The 18,710-nt window shown below is 38.1% G+C and overlaps 4 protein-coding genes across 8 annotated transcripts; 2 read left to right on the top strand and 2 right to left on the bottom strand.

The window, feature by feature from the left end:
- The first annotated feature begins 37 nt into the window (after window positions 1-37).
- On the top strand, window positions 38-1,830 carry LOC127249821 (probable methyltransferase At1g29790). Of its 2 annotated transcripts, none has more exons than XM_051272835.1 (3): window positions 38-152; window positions 256-1,443; window positions 1,533-1,830. In XM_051272835.1, the coding sequence occupies exon 2, from the start codon at window positions 288-290 to the stop codon at window positions 1,428-1,430; it is 1,143 nt and encodes a 380-aa protein (XP_051128792.1). In that variant the 5' UTR covers window positions 38-152; window positions 256-287; the 3' UTR covers window positions 1,431-1,443; window positions 1,533-1,830. The 2 variants fall into 2 exon arrangements, with proteins under 2 accessions (XP_051128792.1, XP_051128790.1); XM_051272833.1 differs by having other exon boundaries at window positions 256-1,439.
- A 28-nt stretch (window positions 1,831-1,858) lies between these two features.
- LOC127249820 (uncharacterized) lies at window positions 1,859-5,108 on the bottom strand. 2 transcript variants are annotated; one of them, XM_051272832.1, is made up of 9 exons: window positions 4,916-5,101; window positions 3,978-4,274; window positions 3,543-3,896; window positions 3,149-3,337; window positions 2,936-3,027; window positions 2,775-2,834; window positions 2,627-2,696; window positions 2,356-2,559; window positions 1,859-2,260 (listed from the first exon to the last, which is right to left on the bottom strand). In XM_051272832.1, exons 2-9 carry the CDS (start codon window positions 4,149-4,151, stop codon window positions 1,859-1,861), a joined length of 1,545 nt encoding a protein of 514 aa, XP_051128789.1. In that variant the 5' UTR covers window positions 4,152-4,274; window positions 4,916-5,101. The 2 variants fall into 2 exon arrangements, with proteins under 2 accessions (XP_051128789.1, XP_051128788.1); XM_051272831.1 differs by having other exon boundaries at window positions 3,543-4,274; window positions 4,916-5,108.
- Window positions 5,109-5,340: 232 nt separating this feature from the next.
- LOC127249818 (uncharacterized) lies at window positions 5,341-11,493 on the bottom strand. The gene is made up of 10 exons (XM_051272830.1): window positions 11,001-11,493; window positions 10,042-10,085; window positions 9,638-9,755; window positions 9,410-9,536; window positions 8,120-8,727; window positions 7,718-8,006; window positions 7,336-7,609; window positions 6,511-6,669; window positions 5,952-6,416; window positions 5,341-5,862 (listed from the first exon to the last, which is right to left on the bottom strand). Exons 1-10 carry the CDS (start codon window positions 11,182-11,184, stop codon window positions 5,572-5,574), a joined length of 2,559 nt encoding a protein of 852 aa, XP_051128787.1. The 5' UTR covers window positions 11,185-11,493; the 3' UTR covers window positions 5,341-5,571.
- Window positions 11,494-13,549: 2,056 nt separating this feature from the next.
- LOC127249552 (carboxyl-terminal-processing peptidase 1, chloroplastic) lies at window positions 13,550-18,706 on the top strand. Of its 3 annotated transcripts, XM_051272420.1 has the most exons (12): window positions 13,550-14,048; window positions 14,141-14,260; window positions 15,266-15,403; window positions 15,969-16,073; window positions 16,236-16,404; window positions 16,648-16,724; window positions 17,312-17,356; window positions 17,502-17,585; window positions 17,779-17,817; window positions 17,891-17,953; window positions 18,087-18,216; window positions 18,288-18,706. In XM_051272420.1, the coding sequence occupies exons 1-12, from the start codon at window positions 13,650-13,652 to the stop codon at window positions 18,341-18,343; spliced, it is 1,425 nt and encodes a 474-aa protein (XP_051128377.1). In that variant the 5' UTR covers window positions 13,550-13,649; the 3' UTR covers window positions 18,344-18,706. The 3 variants fall into 3 exon arrangements, with proteins under 3 accessions (XP_051128377.1, XP_051128378.1, XP_051128379.1); XM_051272421.1 differs by lacking the exon at window positions 17,779-17,817; XM_051272422.1 differs by lacking the exon at window positions 13,550-14,048 and having other exon boundaries at window positions 15,222-15,403.
- Window positions 18,707-18,710: the final 4 nt, after the last annotated feature.

Raw genomic sequence — 18,710 nt, forward strand, 5'->3', positions numbered from 1 at the left:
TAATTCTCACCAGGCCTGGAAATGCATCCGACGGCCGTGGACTACTCACCAACTGTTCCCAACATCCGACGGTGTAGATCTGTCGGGTGCTCGAGCACCCAGCCCTCGGAACGACTTACGACATCAGCAGTCAAAATGTGTTCTTTCACAAGGTTTACTTACTGTCATTGCATCCCCATCAATAATTCTTGGATCATTATTTGTATTGTCTGTACATATATATTTATACTTTACACATCTATATATAAATATCAGTCAGTGATCTCAGAAGAAACTGTGATCTTGAAATGGGGTTTACTATGGGTCTGAACATGCTGCTCCTCCTCGCCATGGTCGCCACCAACATCCTCTCTCTTTACCACCTCTCCTCCACCGTCAGCTCCGCCGCGCCGGCGGCGACGCCCCCCGCCGTCCCCGACCACCTCCTCCGCCAGCTCTCCACTATCCGGGCCACCATCGCGCATCTCACCACTCTCCAATCCTCAGCCCCGCCTTCAAAGAAAACCCTCGCCGCCACCGGCGGCGGTGGCGCCGTCGGCGCCCCCTCCGATCTCCTCATCTACACCCACATCGCCCCCATAGCCTCCGCCTGCAAAGACCACCCGGACATGCTCCACCAGTACATGAACTACACTCCCTTCTCTATCTGCCCCGACGACTCCCCCATCGCCGAGTACCTCATCCTCCGCGGCTGCCACCCGCTGCCCCGCCGCCGCTGCTTCTCCCGGACGGCCCCCGCCGCACCGGCCGCCCTCCCCGGCGACCCCTTCGCGCCGCTGCCGGAAAAGACGGCCTTACTCGGGCACTACAGCTGCAAGACATTCTCCTGCTTCGCCAACCTCAAATCCAACATAGGTTTCGACATGAAATTCGAAAAAACGAGGTTCTTGACATACAAATCAGATCTGGATCTCCCGATTTCCCAATTCTTCCAGCTCGCCGATTCCGCCAAGTCCGTCGTCAGACTGGCGGTCGACGTCGGCGGCGGGACGGGCACATTCGCGGCGCAAATGAAGCTCCACAACGTGACTGTAATCACCACCACAATGAACCTCGGTGCTCCGTACAACGAGGCGGTGGCGCTCCGGGGACTGGTGCCGCTCCACGTGCCGCTGCAGCAGCGGCTGCCGGTGTTCGACGGGGTGGTGGATCTCGTCCGGTGCGGGCACGCCGTGAACCGGTGGATTCCGGCGACGGTGATGGAGTTCCTCTTCTTTGATGTGGACAGAGTGTTGAGGGGTGGAGGGTACCTGTGGATAGATCATTTTTTCAGCAAAAAATTGGATCTTGAAAAGGTGTACGCGCCATTGATAGGGAAGTTGGGGTACAAGAAGGTGAAGTGGGCAGTGGGGAATAAGGCTGATTCAAGTGGGGTGAAGAATGGGGAGGTTTATTTGACTGCCCTTTTGCAAAAACCTTGGAGTAGATAAAGATCATTGGTGGGTAATGACAAATCTTGGCTTCTTCCTTGTTCTTGATCATTGCTTAAGGTTGTCGGACTGATGATGCTATCTCTACTGTATTATCTGTAGGGCTTGGCTTTAAACACAGCTTCAATGGCGTTGGGAGCAGTTCCTTTTGCAGGGTCACAAGCTCATGCTGCATAACTCAACACAAAGGCGCTATACGAATGTTCTAAACTTGTATGTCTTCTTTGCCTATTTGAATTCGATTTTATGTATGTAGCAGATGATAGCAGCAAAATCATGAAAGCAGATATAGATGTAGGAGGTGCATTTTATAGCATGTAAGGAAAACATGTAGATGTCGAAAAAACATGGAGGTATGGGGGTTTATTTTGATGGAAATGCACTGGTTTGTTTGGGGCGATCGTGAAAACATTTTGATAGGGAGACTATTAGAAGTGCCAACCTGATTGTATAAGAATGTAGTTTCCATCTTTTGAGAACTTGTCGCCAGCTGTAGGCGGCAAATTATGCCGTGAAATGCGCCTGTGTACCTGGGCATGAGACTCAGCTTCGTGCTGGAACATCTTGACTAACTCGTCGAGCTCTAGTTTCCTCACTTCGACCTGCTCATCGTTGATTGGCTTTTTCAGCCCGAGGTAGATGAGCCCGACTGCGATCAGCAACAAGCCTACGAAGAAGAGGATTGCAGAAAACAGGGCGAATGCGTATGGTGTGTTGCTTGATCCAGGGATTCCATCCACGTTGATACCGAACAACCCTGTGATGATGGAGAGAACGACGCCACACCCTCCAAACACTGCTAGGTTATGCGTCACTGTGAGGCTCCTGTCCTGTAATTAGGGGCGGAAAAGTTTCGACATTAGTGTTTATAAGGATGAAGATGCTTGATTGATTGATCGATTGGTCTCATGTGAGTGATGTTAACCTGCAACCATGCTCGAAGCGTGCTCTGCATTACGTCTTGGATGGTAAACAACCGGCCGCGAACTGCTTCTTGCTCTTCGATCATTTGCCGCGTGCTCTTTCTGATTTCTTCGAGAAGGCGTTGTGTTAGATTTCCTCTCAGGTGTTTAAGGAACTCGAACACTATTTCTTCCCTGGCGTGGAGAGACCACTTCACTCTTATAACCTAACATATGCAGATTGGATTAATGCATAGAATATCTTTGTCCTAGATTCTGCAGAAAAGACTATACCTGTTTTGATAACCTTCTTATTTCTTGGTTGAGTATTACGCCAAAGAGATACAGATCCTCGTGGTTTCTCCTGTTGAATCGAATATATGAGGATGTTAAGAGGGAGGGGCATTTCTGGATACAAGAGTTGGTTGTTTATGTAATGTACCTGTCCATGAACTTCAATTCGACTTCATCTGCTGCCCCAAAGATGGATTTCCGAAACAACCTTAGAATAGTACAAACAATTAATCGAGTTAGCAACCACCTATGTTTGATAGTATAGCTCAAAGGAGAAAGAACACGAAATTATTCCTGGTATTTTCTCACCTATCATCCCATCGTGCCAGGCGGCTGGCTAAATTTGCTATAACTTCATGTACTGTCCTCGGCGTATTGTAACCCCCACCAAGAAGTAGTTCCTAAATGAGAACAAAGCAGGTAATCTTAAAAAGTATGAGATCAATCACAAAACTGATTTACAAGAAAGTAACATCCACAACATTCAACCATTGATAAGTAAATTTTTGGATATAAGAAAACCTGAACTTCTGTGATGCCCAAAACATTGATTCTTGAAGCAGATCCTTTGACATGTAGAACAGTAATAAGGAAGTTTTGAGCATGCCATGAACGGATAACAACAGGAATGTCATCTTCTTCAATGTAAGGATCGCCGGCAGACTGCCCCAAAAGCTCGAAAAGTAAACCCCCAGCAACCCTTACAGGGACCTGTGAAAGATAAAAACCAGGGACAAAGTTGAAGAATGCTGAATCTAAAACATTACAGCATTATTAAGTACTTCGATAATATACAAGCCTAATTTCTTTATTAAAAGGTATGTGATTCCTGCATTGTGAAGCTGAGCTTTATAACACAAAACATAATATAAGAGAATACATACAGTTTCGCACAAAAAAAAAAACAGAAAAATACCTCGTAAAATAGGTGTTTCATGTGCTCGCTAATTAACTTGCTTTCATCAATCAGAGCAGTTCTAATAGCAGGATGCAGCCACCGGGCACTGTTAAGCCAAGACTGGACAACAGGATGACCTGCAGTAAGATGGCACCACCATGTAGGCCCAGCAGGCCGTTCCCAGTATGGTGCAGCTAAGTCAGCTACGGTGAGGTCATCTTCATCATCGTTAAATTCAAACTTTTGAGCAAACTGATCGTCACCAACTTCCACTGTCTCCGCTAATTCCGAAATTCTAGTCCACCCAATGGGATCCCAATGCGACCCTCCAAATCTGTCTACAGCATCGTGACCACTGCCTTCCCTTCGCACCTGATCATTTCCTGAATCAAAAAAGGATGTATGCTCCAATAGAGTGCATTTGTAATTATGAGAGTGCATTGGATTATTTACATTGAAGTTTTCACCATTTGGAGTGGCTGGTTTTTTGTGCCCTCGGGTGAGTTCAAATGCGCAAATAAGTCCATCTTTCCATAGTTGGCTCCCTGGCATTATATCCTTATTGTTGTGTCTTTTATAAATTTCAAGATTCTTTGATCCATTTGGAGATGAACTTTCTCCCCTCATGCTGCCCTTTATGTGCTTCGAAGAGGAAGAATATTTTCATTTCATCCCCGAATAATGGTTGGTCGAGATAAACTCAAATTGCATGAACTGAGGTAAGGTTTGTGGATTACACCGTCTGATTTCCTGCAACAAGATGTGAAAGAATTACAATATACTGGTTTCCCAAATCTCAGGATAGACGACATATTGCGTATTACATAATTGGGAAAAGCAACAATCCATATAGAAAAATCACTTTATAAATTGTTGTCAAAATGATCTTATCCGCTCCACTCGCATCCGTAGATTCATCTAAATACTTGACATGTACTGATACTATTAAGTATATATAAGTTATAACGTACGCGAGCAAATACCAGTACAGATAAATCCTCATATTCAGTAAAAATTCGCCTATATTAAATCACCCCCAAATCAAATATTTTCCAAAATCTTGTAATGGAAGCACTTCAATCGAACTCAACATCTGAAACACCGCAGTTAACATCGGCGGTTAACGATCTATAAGCCTGATACAAATCGCAATGCTTCCTTCGACATATACACTAGCAGTTAACACACAGGAAAGATTTTCAACGAACGAAACAAATCACAGAACACGAAAGCAACATCGCTTTAAATCTTGTCGAAAAACGCCAGGTTGAGGAAGAAACCTCTGATGCCAGAAAATGCACGTGTGATGTGATCTTTAAATTCTAACGACAAAATTCAGAAACCTACAGAAAAACATAAACCATCGCGAAGAAGAGATCACTTCCACATACCAGACATTCCGTCAGCTTCTTTACCGGAAATTGAAAGATTGATTCAAGCTACACTTAGCATCAACATCCGCCTTCAGCATTCCACCAAACAATTACACGTACACATCACCAATTCCATGTCGCTGAATTTACATGAACATTTTTATAATCGATAGTTTGGCATGTTAGATTCAAGATTATATATAAATCTCAACTTTAAAATTTTTTAAAAATAACCAAACACGCCCTCACGCATCCACTCAGTTTGAACCCAGCCCAGGACAAAGTAACTGGGGGCCCATTTCCTAGCACGCTTGCAGAGGCCCAATACGCAACTTTTTCACATTAATTCTTATAATATACATTCAATTAAAAAAAAAAAAAAAAAAAAAAGGTAGAACACAATTAATTCAGTCAAACTTTGCATTGATCACGAGAAAAAAGAGTGGAAGGCATAAAGATAAAATGAGAAAAGAGGTGTCCGTTCATTAACACAAAATTAGCAGCCTTGTTAAAGGTAGGTAAGAAGAGATGCACAAGCCTGGAGGCACAATAGGGCAATGAGCTATCACATCCATCATTTGAAAACATGTTTGCAATGCAGGAATGGAATGGGATTTTGAAAGGCCACGCTCATTACAAGCCCCAAGAACCCAAGTGAGGATGATCAGATCAGATCAGTAGCTGTTCTGCCAGATTTGGGACTGTCTGGGCTGCCCCTGAGGGCCACCCATGCCAAGTGATCCGTCTCTCGGGTTCAGCTGCTGCTCGAGCGATAAGCTGGCCTGGGAATGGTACATGTTCGGATAACCTAACAGCCCCTGGTTCTGTGATGGCTGTTGCCCCTGCCTGAATCCACTGCTCTGCTGATTCTGCTGTGCGCCATAATTGTTGTAGTATGAGTTGGCAGGGACGCCCGACATTGTTCTGGAATTCAGTCCGTGAAGCCACATTGCTGAATTATCATTCTACATGGGAATAACATGAAGTGAGTTCTACTAGCCATATTTGTGCGATTGATTTAAGGTTTATGGAGTGGTATTAACAGTCGGCATACCTGCTGGAGTGAGACCAGATGACTGGCATCCTTGTACTGCGTACTCAGTACCTCATCGTAACTTAAACCAGTGGCCGATGGGGCAGCAGGTGCATTGATGGGAAAGTTTCCAGGAATTGCTGTATTGCTTCCGAGGGCACCATATCCAGAAGCAATGGCAGCAGACTGAGGCATATTGCCAGCAGAAAGACTGTTTTTATATTGGGGGAGTACTGCAGCTAATGACTGATGGTATGTGTTGTTCCCTGCAAATGTTTGCTGAAAAGCAGAGGGCATGTATGTGTAGCTCTGCGGTAGGAAAGGGTAGCCAATCATGTTAGCAAATGGTCCCAACGGAAGAGTAGGCTGGTTGTATGGGTGCATTGTCAGGTGTTGTTGAGGAAGAGGAGGTCCACTGGCAGCGTTGCTTCCGGAGAGGGTAGGTGGAGCAGCTGGTGTCGATGTGAAACTAGCAGTCTTCAAAGCCTGAATCATTGAAGGAACATGGTTGCAATTGAAACAAAATCTACAAAAATGCATTTTGCAACAATTCGAAGAAAACCAAGAATGTTTTGAATACCTCAGATAGAGAAACTGATGAAGCACCAATGGAAGAAATTCCATACTTGGCGGATAATGATTGTGAAAGTGGAAATGGGGAGTACTGATGAAGTTCAGATTCTCTGCTGGGGTGAGCATTTGCGGGCGACAAGGAGCTGGGAAGTGAATTTGTATATGACTGCAGTTAAAAAATGCAAAAGAGTCGCAACACAGTTACAAAAGCATTGAAGAGATGTATGAATATAAGTAAATAAACAGGTCCTCATGACTGGACAATACACTAGGAGTAGTCTTATGTCATGTAAACTTTAATGGGCTGCATAAAACCTCAATAGTTTAATTGAAAAACCTTTTCTATCCTACTTAATAAATTGGATAATACAATAGGATTATACAACAATTTAGAAGGTACAAGGTAGGATAGGAAAAATTTATATCCCAGCAAAAAGAACATGTTTAACCCTGGTACAATAGTACAATACAATTCAAGTCAATAGAGAGAAAACTCCAGATATCATAAAGGATGATCAATAGCTTCAAATACAAAGCCTGCTTACTTTCAACTGAAAATGTCACTCATCAGGTTCATATGAATATGGATATAACTTTCAAGTTCCTTTATTTGTTTTCAATTATCAGACAATAGTATGGAGATATTAATGGTTTTCTTGATAATGCTACCTTGGAAACAATATCTAAGTTCCCTGCAGAGGCATTTCATTTTTTAAAAACTTAAAACATTTCCAGTGCTAGTGAACACAAATTCAATTATACCCCTTCATATAAGTGACATGAAATACAAGCTAGTCTTTGAAATCAAAACAGAGTGCAGAAATTGCCGTACCATAACATTAGAAAAAGGAGAAAGGTTCTGCATCTGAGAGCTAGTCTGGCTGAAAGCAGTGTTCAAATGCTGGGCATCATCAAAGCTGTACCCAGTATTGGGAGAAGGAAAAGGATATTGATCTCCATGGATTCTTTCAGAATTCTCAGGCTTCAACACTTCAGGCTGTGAAACAGATGATGTTTCATAGGTCCCAGCACTCACACCAGCTCTATGGAACAAACCACTGTCAGAAACATTTCTAAGAGAATCATCTGCATAATACTCTGTGCTTCTGCAACAGGAATGGGAGAGAATGTTTCAGTATTCCCCTTAGATAAAGGATAAGAATTAATTAAAAAAAAAATCAAAATGAGATATTATCAATTTACTGTTGTTATACCTAGAATCTGGAGGCCCAACTGATGATACATCACCCTCAGCATGCGGCTCTTCCAACTTAGGCTTTTCAGGCATAGACACGGTTGTGCCTGAAGGATAGGTAGCACTTGCCCTAGATCCAAAAGTACCAAAACTCAAGTGTGAGCAATCTACATTTTGAACTTGCAAATGGTCTGGAATTAACACAGAAGTCACACATCCCTCATGTGACTGTCCCCTATCCTCTTTTCCTACACCAAGTCTTTGCATGTTTCTGGTGACTGATGACACTGATGTACCAGTTTCTTCACCTGAAAATTTTCAACAGGATTTAGAATTTGAGCCCCGAACATGTGAAAAATGCAACAATTTTGGTCGAAAGACAGTCAAATAAAAGTTATGTTATGGGAACAGGATATATCACCTGCATTGACTTCTTGAGGCTGATTCTCGTAGGGACCAATATTTTTATACAAATCATTCTCAAAAAGAGATACGCCTCTTGGATCATCCTCTTCAATCTTCCCCGTGGGAATTGAACCCAATCCCACGTCATTGGCTACAGAATTATCGATGCTCTCATCATCTGACTCTTCAACATCTTCTTCCTCAGAATGTTGGTTAATGCTCTCAGAAGGTATACCAGATGGCTCTAGATGCTTCTCAGAGTGCACCACCTCTGATACAGAAGACACTTTTGTAGCTGGTTTCTCAATGATAGGCCACTCATCATGGATTGGCACCTGGTTGACTGAAGAAAGTACTGATTCAGGATCTTTGGATGTATGATCCTCGGGATATCTATCATGTAACACATTTGTTCGAGGAGCTAGAACATTGCTATTGGATGCCTTTGGAGCACTAGAGGTTCTATCATGTGGTCTCCCCCTTTTCACAATGTCAGCCATGGATACCTGACCAGGAGCAACTGTCCAGGGAGATTGTAATCCAGAAGACGGCTGTATGCTAGTTGCTGGCATAACATCATCTGTGCTGGATAGTGAAACATCATTTTCGAAGGACCACCCATTACTGCAACATATAATACAGGGATGTAACCATTCAACATTTTAGCAAACAGTAGTTCACAGTTCAGGTCATTACTGAAATATTATGATGACCAATGAAAGAAATACAGTCAGAAATCAGAATGGTTCATAAGAAAAGTTTTCACATAATGCAGCAACAGACTAGAAATGTTCCAAAAACAAGTCCAAATTGAAAGCACTGAAGACAGAACACAGAGAAAAGCCATGATACACGTTCACATTGTTAGAAACAATATTGCACATATTTGATTGTGTTGTCCTGTTACTTTGGAGGAGTTCCGATCTCCAATTGATGGCACTATACGTAAAGGGAACATAGTTGCAAGCAGTTGCAGTGCCAAGAGGATATTCTATTTTAGGACTAGGTAAGCTGCTCTTGCTCATCATCTGCACTAACCTAGACTGAGGAATAAACCTTTCAAAAGAACAAGCTAGCATACCTCACAACAACATAAGTGACATCAAAAAGGGCCGATTAAGGTAAAAACATATTATAAAAGATAATGATATAAAAAAGGAGATCACTGATTCCATGATTGGCAAATGAGGCTGGCAAAATTGAACAACATGGTTAAAAAATCTTATATCAACTATAATATAGATTTTCTTTAAGAACATCAAACTCAGAAACTGAACACAAGCAAAGGAGATCAAACAGGACAGACCTGAGGCCTGTGGATCCTCTGCTTCTATAATTTCCTGACATACCCGGCACGGAAGATAAAGAACTTGAGTAAGGAGCTGATTCATTTTCTTTCTTGTATGATGATTTCACAGGCCGAGGACCAGAGTCTGCTTGAAAGAAAAAACAAAGCAATAATGATTTTATGTTATGTTGATGTCTAGAAAAAATTATATGAGTGTCATTATAAATACCCAAAAGCTATAGTTACCAGAGGAATTATATGGTGTTGAACCACCGTGGCCACCATATCGATCGACACCAAGTTTACTACCTCGGGTAGAGTTGTTACTAGCACCACAAGACCTAGAGTCGGTGGCATCTTTACCCTGCGAAAATAAGAAAGAGCACTGTCATGATTGATTGCCTGCAGAAAAGGGCTCCCATCCAATTTAGGATTTTGGTATGGACAATTTAAAATCACATGAAAATCAAAATAATTAGGGAATATAGAGAAGCTATTTACTTAATCCAACCAAATTTCAGTTCAGCACAGAAAAACCAAAAATTTCACCCAATTTGGTCAACCAAAGGGGCCAAGGGAGAACTTTACCACAACACACTGCAGAAAAGCAATCAGGTGAAAAAAGCATCATAGAGAATATTCCAACGCACCTCTTTTTTCTTTTCTCTTTTACTCTTCACCTCATGGAAAGGATCTATACAATAGAAAAACAGATCAAAGAAAAGTTTAATTTACAGTTACTTTGTGACTACAACTAGTACTTGATAATTTAATATACTAATATATATATAGCTGTTACCCAAGTCCATATAAAACTAAAGGCAAAAATTCTTCAAGGACCTCAAAGAAAGTAAAAGTTGCAAACAACAAATATAATCCACCAACAGAATTAACATATCAATAAAGCATGCCATGCATTACAAATCATTCCACTGCAAACAACAATGCAGCACACCAGAAGAATAATATCAGGTATCTTCATCTCAAACCTAAACAGAGGGCATGGTACACTTGACTTGAGTGGGGTAGATATCAAACCCAATCTGGCCTTCGTGACAGAACATTTAAATTGACTATAACAAATGAAGAGGTTCCCTAATTTCCATAACTAGCACCTTCCTTCAAAATTTTATAATGACCACAGTACAAATGCAGAGGAACAAAAGGCCAACACAGGATTAAAAACGTGTAAACAGATAATACCTTGATATTTAAGTTGATATTACATTGTGACATGGACAAAGAATGGCATCGCTAAGGCTAGTGCCATTCTATGGGACAATCAGATCACAAGAAAAGTGATTAATCGGAAACAGCTCGAATCTTGTATATTTCCCGCCGCAAATTTGGTAAGTAAGAAACCGATTCTTGAAACTTCTCGAAAGATAGCAACATAAAAACAACAATTGAGTAACTAATTACTGATCACGTTCTTGTTTTTATTAACTAAAGTTAAAAAAACATTTATGTCAACCAGATGAGTGACCAAATGCCAGCCACAAACTCCACTCCTCCTTTGTACGGACCCAGTGAAATAAATAACCTAAAAGGATATAACAATCCCCAGTACAGAAAAATATGTTAGGGTTTTCGAGTAAAAAAGTATAACCTTGAGAAAGAAGACGATTAACGGCCTCGTTCGGGTCCATATTGCAGTCCTTAAGAGCAGCGTAGATCTCCGCCTCGGAACAATTAACTATCTCCTTCAATCTCTGCACCATCTTCCGCGACCCCGCCGGAACGGGTTGAGCACCACCGCCATTGCCGGCGCCGCCTCCCCTGCTCGCATTCATCCTCCCCGTGAACAGATCTACCCCGAAACGTTCCTCGCGAACACAACCCTTCGCCCCTTCCCTTCCCAATAAATTTATCACAGATACAACAAAATCCAAATATCAGGAAAACCCAGAGAAACGCTAACGAAGAGGTGCTGTAATTCACGTCCGCGCTCACGTTGCAGCAGTAAAAAGAATTTCTGAGAAATTCCGCAAGCGAGTGAAGATTTATCTCAAAGGAGGTTTTTTTGCAGTTTCGAAAACCCTCCCACGCCTTTCTCTATCTAAATATTGTGAGCATCTATTCTCTCTCTATCCTTCCGATGTTTAATGCCATTTTTTACTGGTATTATATTTATTTTTCTTTGCATGTTTTTGGAGGGGCTAGGGTTTGTTCAAGTGTGTTTTCAATCAATTTATTAAATTTACTGTTTGAATTTTACAAAAATTTTTAAAAAAATATATTATGATTTAAAATATTTCATTAAATATTATTATAATATCAATTCAAATTAAATTTTTAAATCAAATCAAGAGACACATCCATAGTGATACTATTAATATAATCAATACTTTTTTATTTTTAAATTTGTAATCCTCTCTTTATTAATATTTTAATATATGATAATATATTTATAATTTAAATAAAAATTAATAATATTTTAATATTAATAAATTTTTATTTTTTTTTAATAAAAATATTTTTGAACGATCATATAAAAAATATAAAATGAATATTTTGAGTTGCAATAAAAAAATTAATGTTTTATATGTAATTATTATTATAATAATATTTAATACAAAAAAATTTAAGTTATGTGATTATTAAAAATATTATTTAGTTTTTTATTATTAAATAATAAAATAGATAAATTGCTTATAGATAGGGAGAATATTATTATTTATCTTTACTTATAAAATTGAATAAAAATATGTCAAGGTTTATTTTTATGAGTATTTAATCGAAGAGTAGTTGTAAATTAAATTTTACTTGAGGATATGTTTGGTTTGAGGGATTAAAATAGGATGGGAGGAAAGAAAAATGAATTTTAATTATTTTTTTATCAATGTTTTTTATTTTTATTTTTATAATTTGAGAATTCGCAGTTGCATCCGAAAATACACAATGAAAATCTGTAAATTAGACTCACAAGTAAGTCACATTAGGCAGAGGTGTCGGATTTAACTTATGACCTTACAATCACAAATTCACTCATCACCATCCCTCAAGGGACAATATATTTTGAAAAAAATGAGCAGAAAAAAGGAGGAAAGAGAGGCAAATTGTATTAATTTTTCTTTACTTTCGATTCAGGAGGATATTTAAATATTAATTATTATATTAAAATATAATATAAATTAAAAAAATTGCAAAACTATTTATATTGTTAGTGTCTTATAGATATTTATAAAAAAATTATACAAATATAAAAATATTTTTTTAATATTAAAAATAATTAATGTAACTTTAGGGTCTGTTCGGTTCGAAGGTTTAGGAGGAGAGGGGAGGGGAGGGGAAGAGATGGAATTCTAAGATTTTATTACACAATTTTTTATTTTTTTGGGCCTATTATATCCTTTTTAACATTTTATTTAATTTTTATAACATTATATAAATTTTATCATATCTATTGTTATACTTGTATATAAAATTATTATTTTTTTTATTTTGATTTTAATAAATACTTAGATTATTTAAAACAAATCACATTAATTTAATTCAAATGTATTTTAAAATACTTTTAAATAAATTTAATCGAATTTATTTTATAATTAAGTATATATTTTAATTAATTTTGTTTAAATAATTTGATTTACTTTAATAATTAATTTAATTTATATAAGTAGATTTACTTTAATAATTAATTTAATTTATATAAATAGATTTGAATTTTATATGAAAACTTTATCTTTATTATATACTTAAGGTGTGTTTGTCTATTCATTCTATTTTTTTTTCAAAAACATCAAATTAAACACCTATTTTTTATTTTTTATATTATACTAAAAATCAATTTTACATTCAAAACATTACGTTAACAACGGTTCAAATTCAAAAATTTTACTATTCAAATCTCAACTCAAAATCCAAACCTCAAACAAACACACCCTTAATTTATATATGATTTTCTCTTACTATTTATAAGTAAATTATAATTTATTTATATTTATGATCAAGTAAATAATCATTCAAACTCTCAATCCATTATCTTTCCTCTCCATTAAAATAATAATTTTATTATATTCATATCATAACGATAACTTTTTGCATTTTAATAATTTTGATATGAATTTATTATTAAAATAATATCTGATAAAATATTTTGTGCAACAAAAATATATATATATATATATATTTAGAACAGCAGTATATTTAGAACAGCAGCCACTCTTCCAGGATTACACTTTACTCCCACTTCCCGACGGTAATAAAGCTGGTGGGTGGCGTGGAGCTTCAGGAACAAACAGTAAAGAATGAAAAGATGATGCAGCTCCTTCTCTCTCCGCCCCCGCCACCGCCGTCACCGCTGCCCAAATATATTCGCCTCCCCCATTCAATTACACCCCTTGCTGCTCCTTTTCCAAAATCCAATAACCTACGGCTACGGAAGATCCCGTCAGTCGCCCATGTACTGAACACGACTCTGCTGTCCTTTGCATTTTCACTGGGGGTTTTGTATGCATCTCCTTCCGAGGCTATCTCACGGGAATTCACTGCACCGCAAGAGGAGGTGGATTGCCGTGAAGAGCAATATTATACGGCTGATGAATCGGAGGTGAAAGCGGTGACGAATGAGGAGATTGTGGGAGAGGCGTGGCAAATCGTGAATGATAGTTATTTCGACACTGGTCGGCGTCGATGGTCTCCTGATTCTTGGCTCGTAAGTTTTCTGTTTGATTTCGTAATACAACAGTTGCCTTGCTGAATTGCATGACAACGCATCTGATTGTTCTGATTTTGGCTTTATTTCAGAAAAAGAAAGAAGATATATCAAGCGCTTCAATTCAAACAGCATCAAGAGCACACGAGATAATCAAGCGAATGTTAGCCAGCCTGGGAGACCGTTACACGCGTTTTCTTTCTCCGTCGGAGGTAATCACTGCCTAACTTATAATTTGTTCTACTGGTTAATGTGTTTCTTGAAGCTATCGTAGAGTTATTCGTTAAAAGTAAATGTTGGGGTTGAGTTGGTTGTTCCGATTCTCCGTTTTGAGAGTATTAAGTCTTTAGAAAAGAAAGTGGGAGAAAACTGAGGAATTCAAGTAGTTATGTCGATTTTAGGGGAGAAAATCCGTGCTGTAAATGTTTGCAATAATAGTTGTTTGTAAATATCTTGGTTGTGAGTGGATTGGTGTGGTAAATTTAAATTTGGATGGTTCGATGGCTTGACTTCAGGCATGTTTTGTTGCCAAGGGTTATGCTCAAGTTCATGACTTTGGCTCAGTCAAAATATTGAGGTCCTCTAGATTCATCAATTGACAGTAGAATTGGGGCTCCATGTTCCACTTCCCGTGAGGTTGTGTGTAATAATAAAACCACTGTGTATATAGCTAACAACTTTGTAACTTTTATGAACGAAGAAAGCATATCGAGATTTGTTATCAATTCAATAGAGAGAAAATACGAGAAGGATTGATAATCGTAGAGTATGTGCATATGAAGGATCAACCAGGAGATCAGCTCACAAAGGCAGTAGAAGGGAACCGGATTTGCTACCTATGTAACAAGCTGGGCATGATTGACATCTGTACACCAGCCCAAGGGGGATTGTTGTAATATATACATATATTTATATAATGCATGTTTACCACCTAGAGGACTATATTCATTGTGAATATATTTTATTAGATTTAGAAAATTATTTCCTCCATAGTTGGAACTCTATGTATACATATATCTATATAACTCAAACTACTCTTTATTTTCTTTTTTAAGTTTAGCGTTAGACTGTCATGCTGTGTTAGAATCCTTTCTACAGTTTATCCGAGCTTGTTGTGGAGTTGGACTCTTTTCTGTGTGTATCAATATAGCTTTCACTTGCAATACTTTTCAGTTTTCTTATTCCATGGGATATGTTCATTTCATCATGAATAAAAGCTCTCCAAGATGGCAAGATATGATATGACTGGAATTGGGATAAACTTAAGAGAAATTCCAGATGATAAAGGGATGATGAAGCTGAAGGTTTTAGGACTTATTTTAGATGGACCCGCTCACACTGCTGGAGTCAGGCAGGTAGTGAACTTCTCCCTTGTCATCTGAACATTTTCTGTTGCTTTTCTGTCATCAATGCAGCTTAATTTTCAATATAAATAGCATATTATTGTAGAAAAGTTCTATTATTCTATTCATGTTTGTTGCTGGAAGCCTTCTTGACATGCTCTTCGTCCTTACTACAACTACCTATGAGGTGTGGCTAATGTCATATATACCTCCTATCAGGTGTCTGGTGTAAATATGAGTCAAGAGTAGACTAAGATGAAGGAGGTTCTAAGTAGAATATTTTTTTTACCTATGTGCAATCTTAAAACTTTCCCATAGCACAGCATTCTCTTCATCTGATTCTATATTTGCCTGATCTATTTTAAAAGTAATGAATGCTGAAATAACTTTGTGAAACAATTATTAGTTCATTTGTAGATGCTTATTTTTAATGGGGAAAGTTATACATCCCATTCATGAATATTTATCTGTTAACATGATGTAGGTTCTATTTTTATATTTTGAACAATAGTTTCAACACAGTTTTCCTTACTTTTGGTTTCAATTATGCTTATGGTTTTACATGAATTGGTAACAGGGTGACGAGTTACTGTCTATTAATGGGGTCGATGTGCAAGGAAAATCAGCATTTGAAGCCTCATCAATGTTACAAGGTCCTGGTGAAACATTTGTCAATATCACGGTTAGTCAAGTGCTGATCTTGTCCATGCATCAGTTTTATTTGACATCTCTGCCAACTGATTGCCATTAAAGCAACACTTACGTTCATTGTCTCTGCCCCTTGATTTTTACACATTTTTATTTACTTCATTATCACTGCCTATGAGAAACCTTGAATTGCCAGGTCAAGCATGGGAACTGCGGACCTGCACAATCAATAAATGTTGAAAGGCAATCAGTTGCCAAGTCTCCAGTGTTTTACCGATTGGAGCAGTCTAAGAACAGTCCGGGTCCTGTTGGCTATGTGAGGATAAAAGAGTTCAACGCTTTGGCCAAGAAAGACTTGGTCACAGGTATGGATTGTATATATTTCAACTATTAGTCCTCATTAAGTTGTTTTCATCCTAAATTTTCATCTTTCTTAAATATTATTGCGGCATAAGAATTTGAATGCTGTTAACCAATTACTTTTTTTTTTTCCCCTTATTATATTCAATGAGGAAAAAGGTTGTCACTTCTGTAACGTCAATATTATTTTTATGGCGTCCATGCATTTTGATATAATTTGATGTAATGTACATATGCTATTTCCAAAGCAATGAGAAGACTTCAAGACATGGGCGCTTCTTGCTTTGTACTCGATCTTAGAGACAATCTTGGTGGCCTAGTGCAGGTATGCATGTACATAAATTATCATGCATCTGATTAGTTGGGTTTTCATATGATATTATTTTCTAATTCACTATACAGTTTGTTTTTGGCAATGTAGTGTTTGAGTTCATTTATGTTGCATCTTAACTAATCCTCCATTAAACATGATATCCCTGTGTAAGTGTTTGACTTAATACATCGAAACAGGCGGAGGGATGGATCACCAAAATATCGTGAAATATGTAACAAATCCATTTTCCTGTACTTGAACTGATGAAAAACCTTAAACTGATGCTATTAAATTAGCACATTGCATGCTATTACGCCGTAGACGTCTGAATGACTTCATAAGCCTTATCTATTATATTATACAATAGCATTTCATCAGTATAACATTAGTATACGACATATTGTAGGACTCTTAAGACTTAATATATAGTCTTGTGAAAAAATAACCCCCAAATCCAGATGGTTGGATATCATAAATTGTCGATTAGAAACGTGGTCATAGCTCAAGAATGAACTTGTTAGGTATTTATTTACAGTCATTGCACAATGATATGTTATTATTTTATTTTTTAACTCATGCCGTAAATGTGGCAATTGCAGGCTGGCATTGAAATTGCTAAACTCTTCCTCAACAAAGGAGAAACAGTATGTGAATCTAAACCTTTTTCAGTATATGGATTCAGCAACATAATTGAATGTTTCCATGTTTTCTCTCTGGGTTGGAAGGATGGCCACCCCTTATTTATTTATTTATTTTAAAAATATTTGTTTATTTAATTTTCATCAACAGGTTACTTACACAGTTGGCAGGGACTCAATGTCATTGAAAAATATTGTTGCTGATAATCGACCGCTGTTTAGTTCCCCTGTTATCGTAAGAACACATTTCCTTCACCAACAAGAATCTTAAACATCTATCACTTTGCATACATATACAATCTTGCAAAGTTGTGAAGATTTCTGTTCCATATATTTAAACGAGAGATCATTTTGAATTTGTGATTGATGCTGGCATTACAGGTTTTGTTTAGACACTCATTCTTCGTCTTAATTTCATTCTATGATAGGTTTTAGTGAACAAAAATACTGCCAGTGCCAGTGAAATTGTGAGTAGCTAATATTACAATCATATTAATTGTGATTTCTAAGAATTATTTATCCATAAAAATTGTCTTGCAGGTTGCTACAGCACTCCATGACAACTGCAGAGCTGTTCTTGTAGGTGAAAGGACATACGGAAAGGTCTCTGCTTCAAAATGTTCTGGATATTTTGTTGTGTTACTATTAGTTTGTGGCGTTCTCTTGAATTTTTCCAATATGGCATAACCACTAGTCTTCTGAATCATTCAAAATAATGTAACAACATCTCTTGCAGGGGTTGATTCAATCTGTCTTTGAGCTCGATGATGGTTCTGGCATGGTTGTCACTGTTGGGAAGTACGTCACGCCAAATCATATGGACATCAATGGCAATGGGATTGATCCTGATTTTCGCAACATTCCCGGTATATTTCTTTTCACCCTACTCTTTTTGAAATATGTAATACTACAAATCTCAAGCTTATTTTCGATGCAGCGTGGAATGAAGTCACTAGATTTCTGTCTGAATGCCACAAGCAACAAGAAGGATAATCGACTGCAGTTCTTCTTGCTACCCACTCGAAGTTCTTGAGATCATCCAGTTTCTCTAAAGCTAAGGGATATTCAACTAGTTTCCCGGATAAAATGTTTGACATTATAATCCCCCAAAAGCTCGTGAAAGATGGATCGGTTTAATGCAGAAGAGCTGCTGCACAGTTACATTCACCCGGGCATTCTCAACCCAAAACACTACAACAGCGTATGCCATACCATAATCCCGGTACTATCGACAACACGCGAACATTTATGTTCTTGAAGTCTACCTTCATACTTGACTGTTTTGGGATAGCAAGAAATTCACAACTCTGTATATTATCTCATATTTTGAATTAATCAGAATTCCTTTTACTTCCATTCT

The sequence above is a fragment of the Andrographis paniculata genome, unplaced genomic scaffold (assembly GCF_009805555.1).
Source record: "Andrographis paniculata isolate CXL003 unplaced genomic scaffold, ASM980555v1 Contig36END, whole genome shotgun sequence".
NCBI lineage: Eukaryota > Viridiplantae > Streptophyta > Magnoliopsida > Lamiales > Acanthaceae > Andrographis > Andrographis paniculata.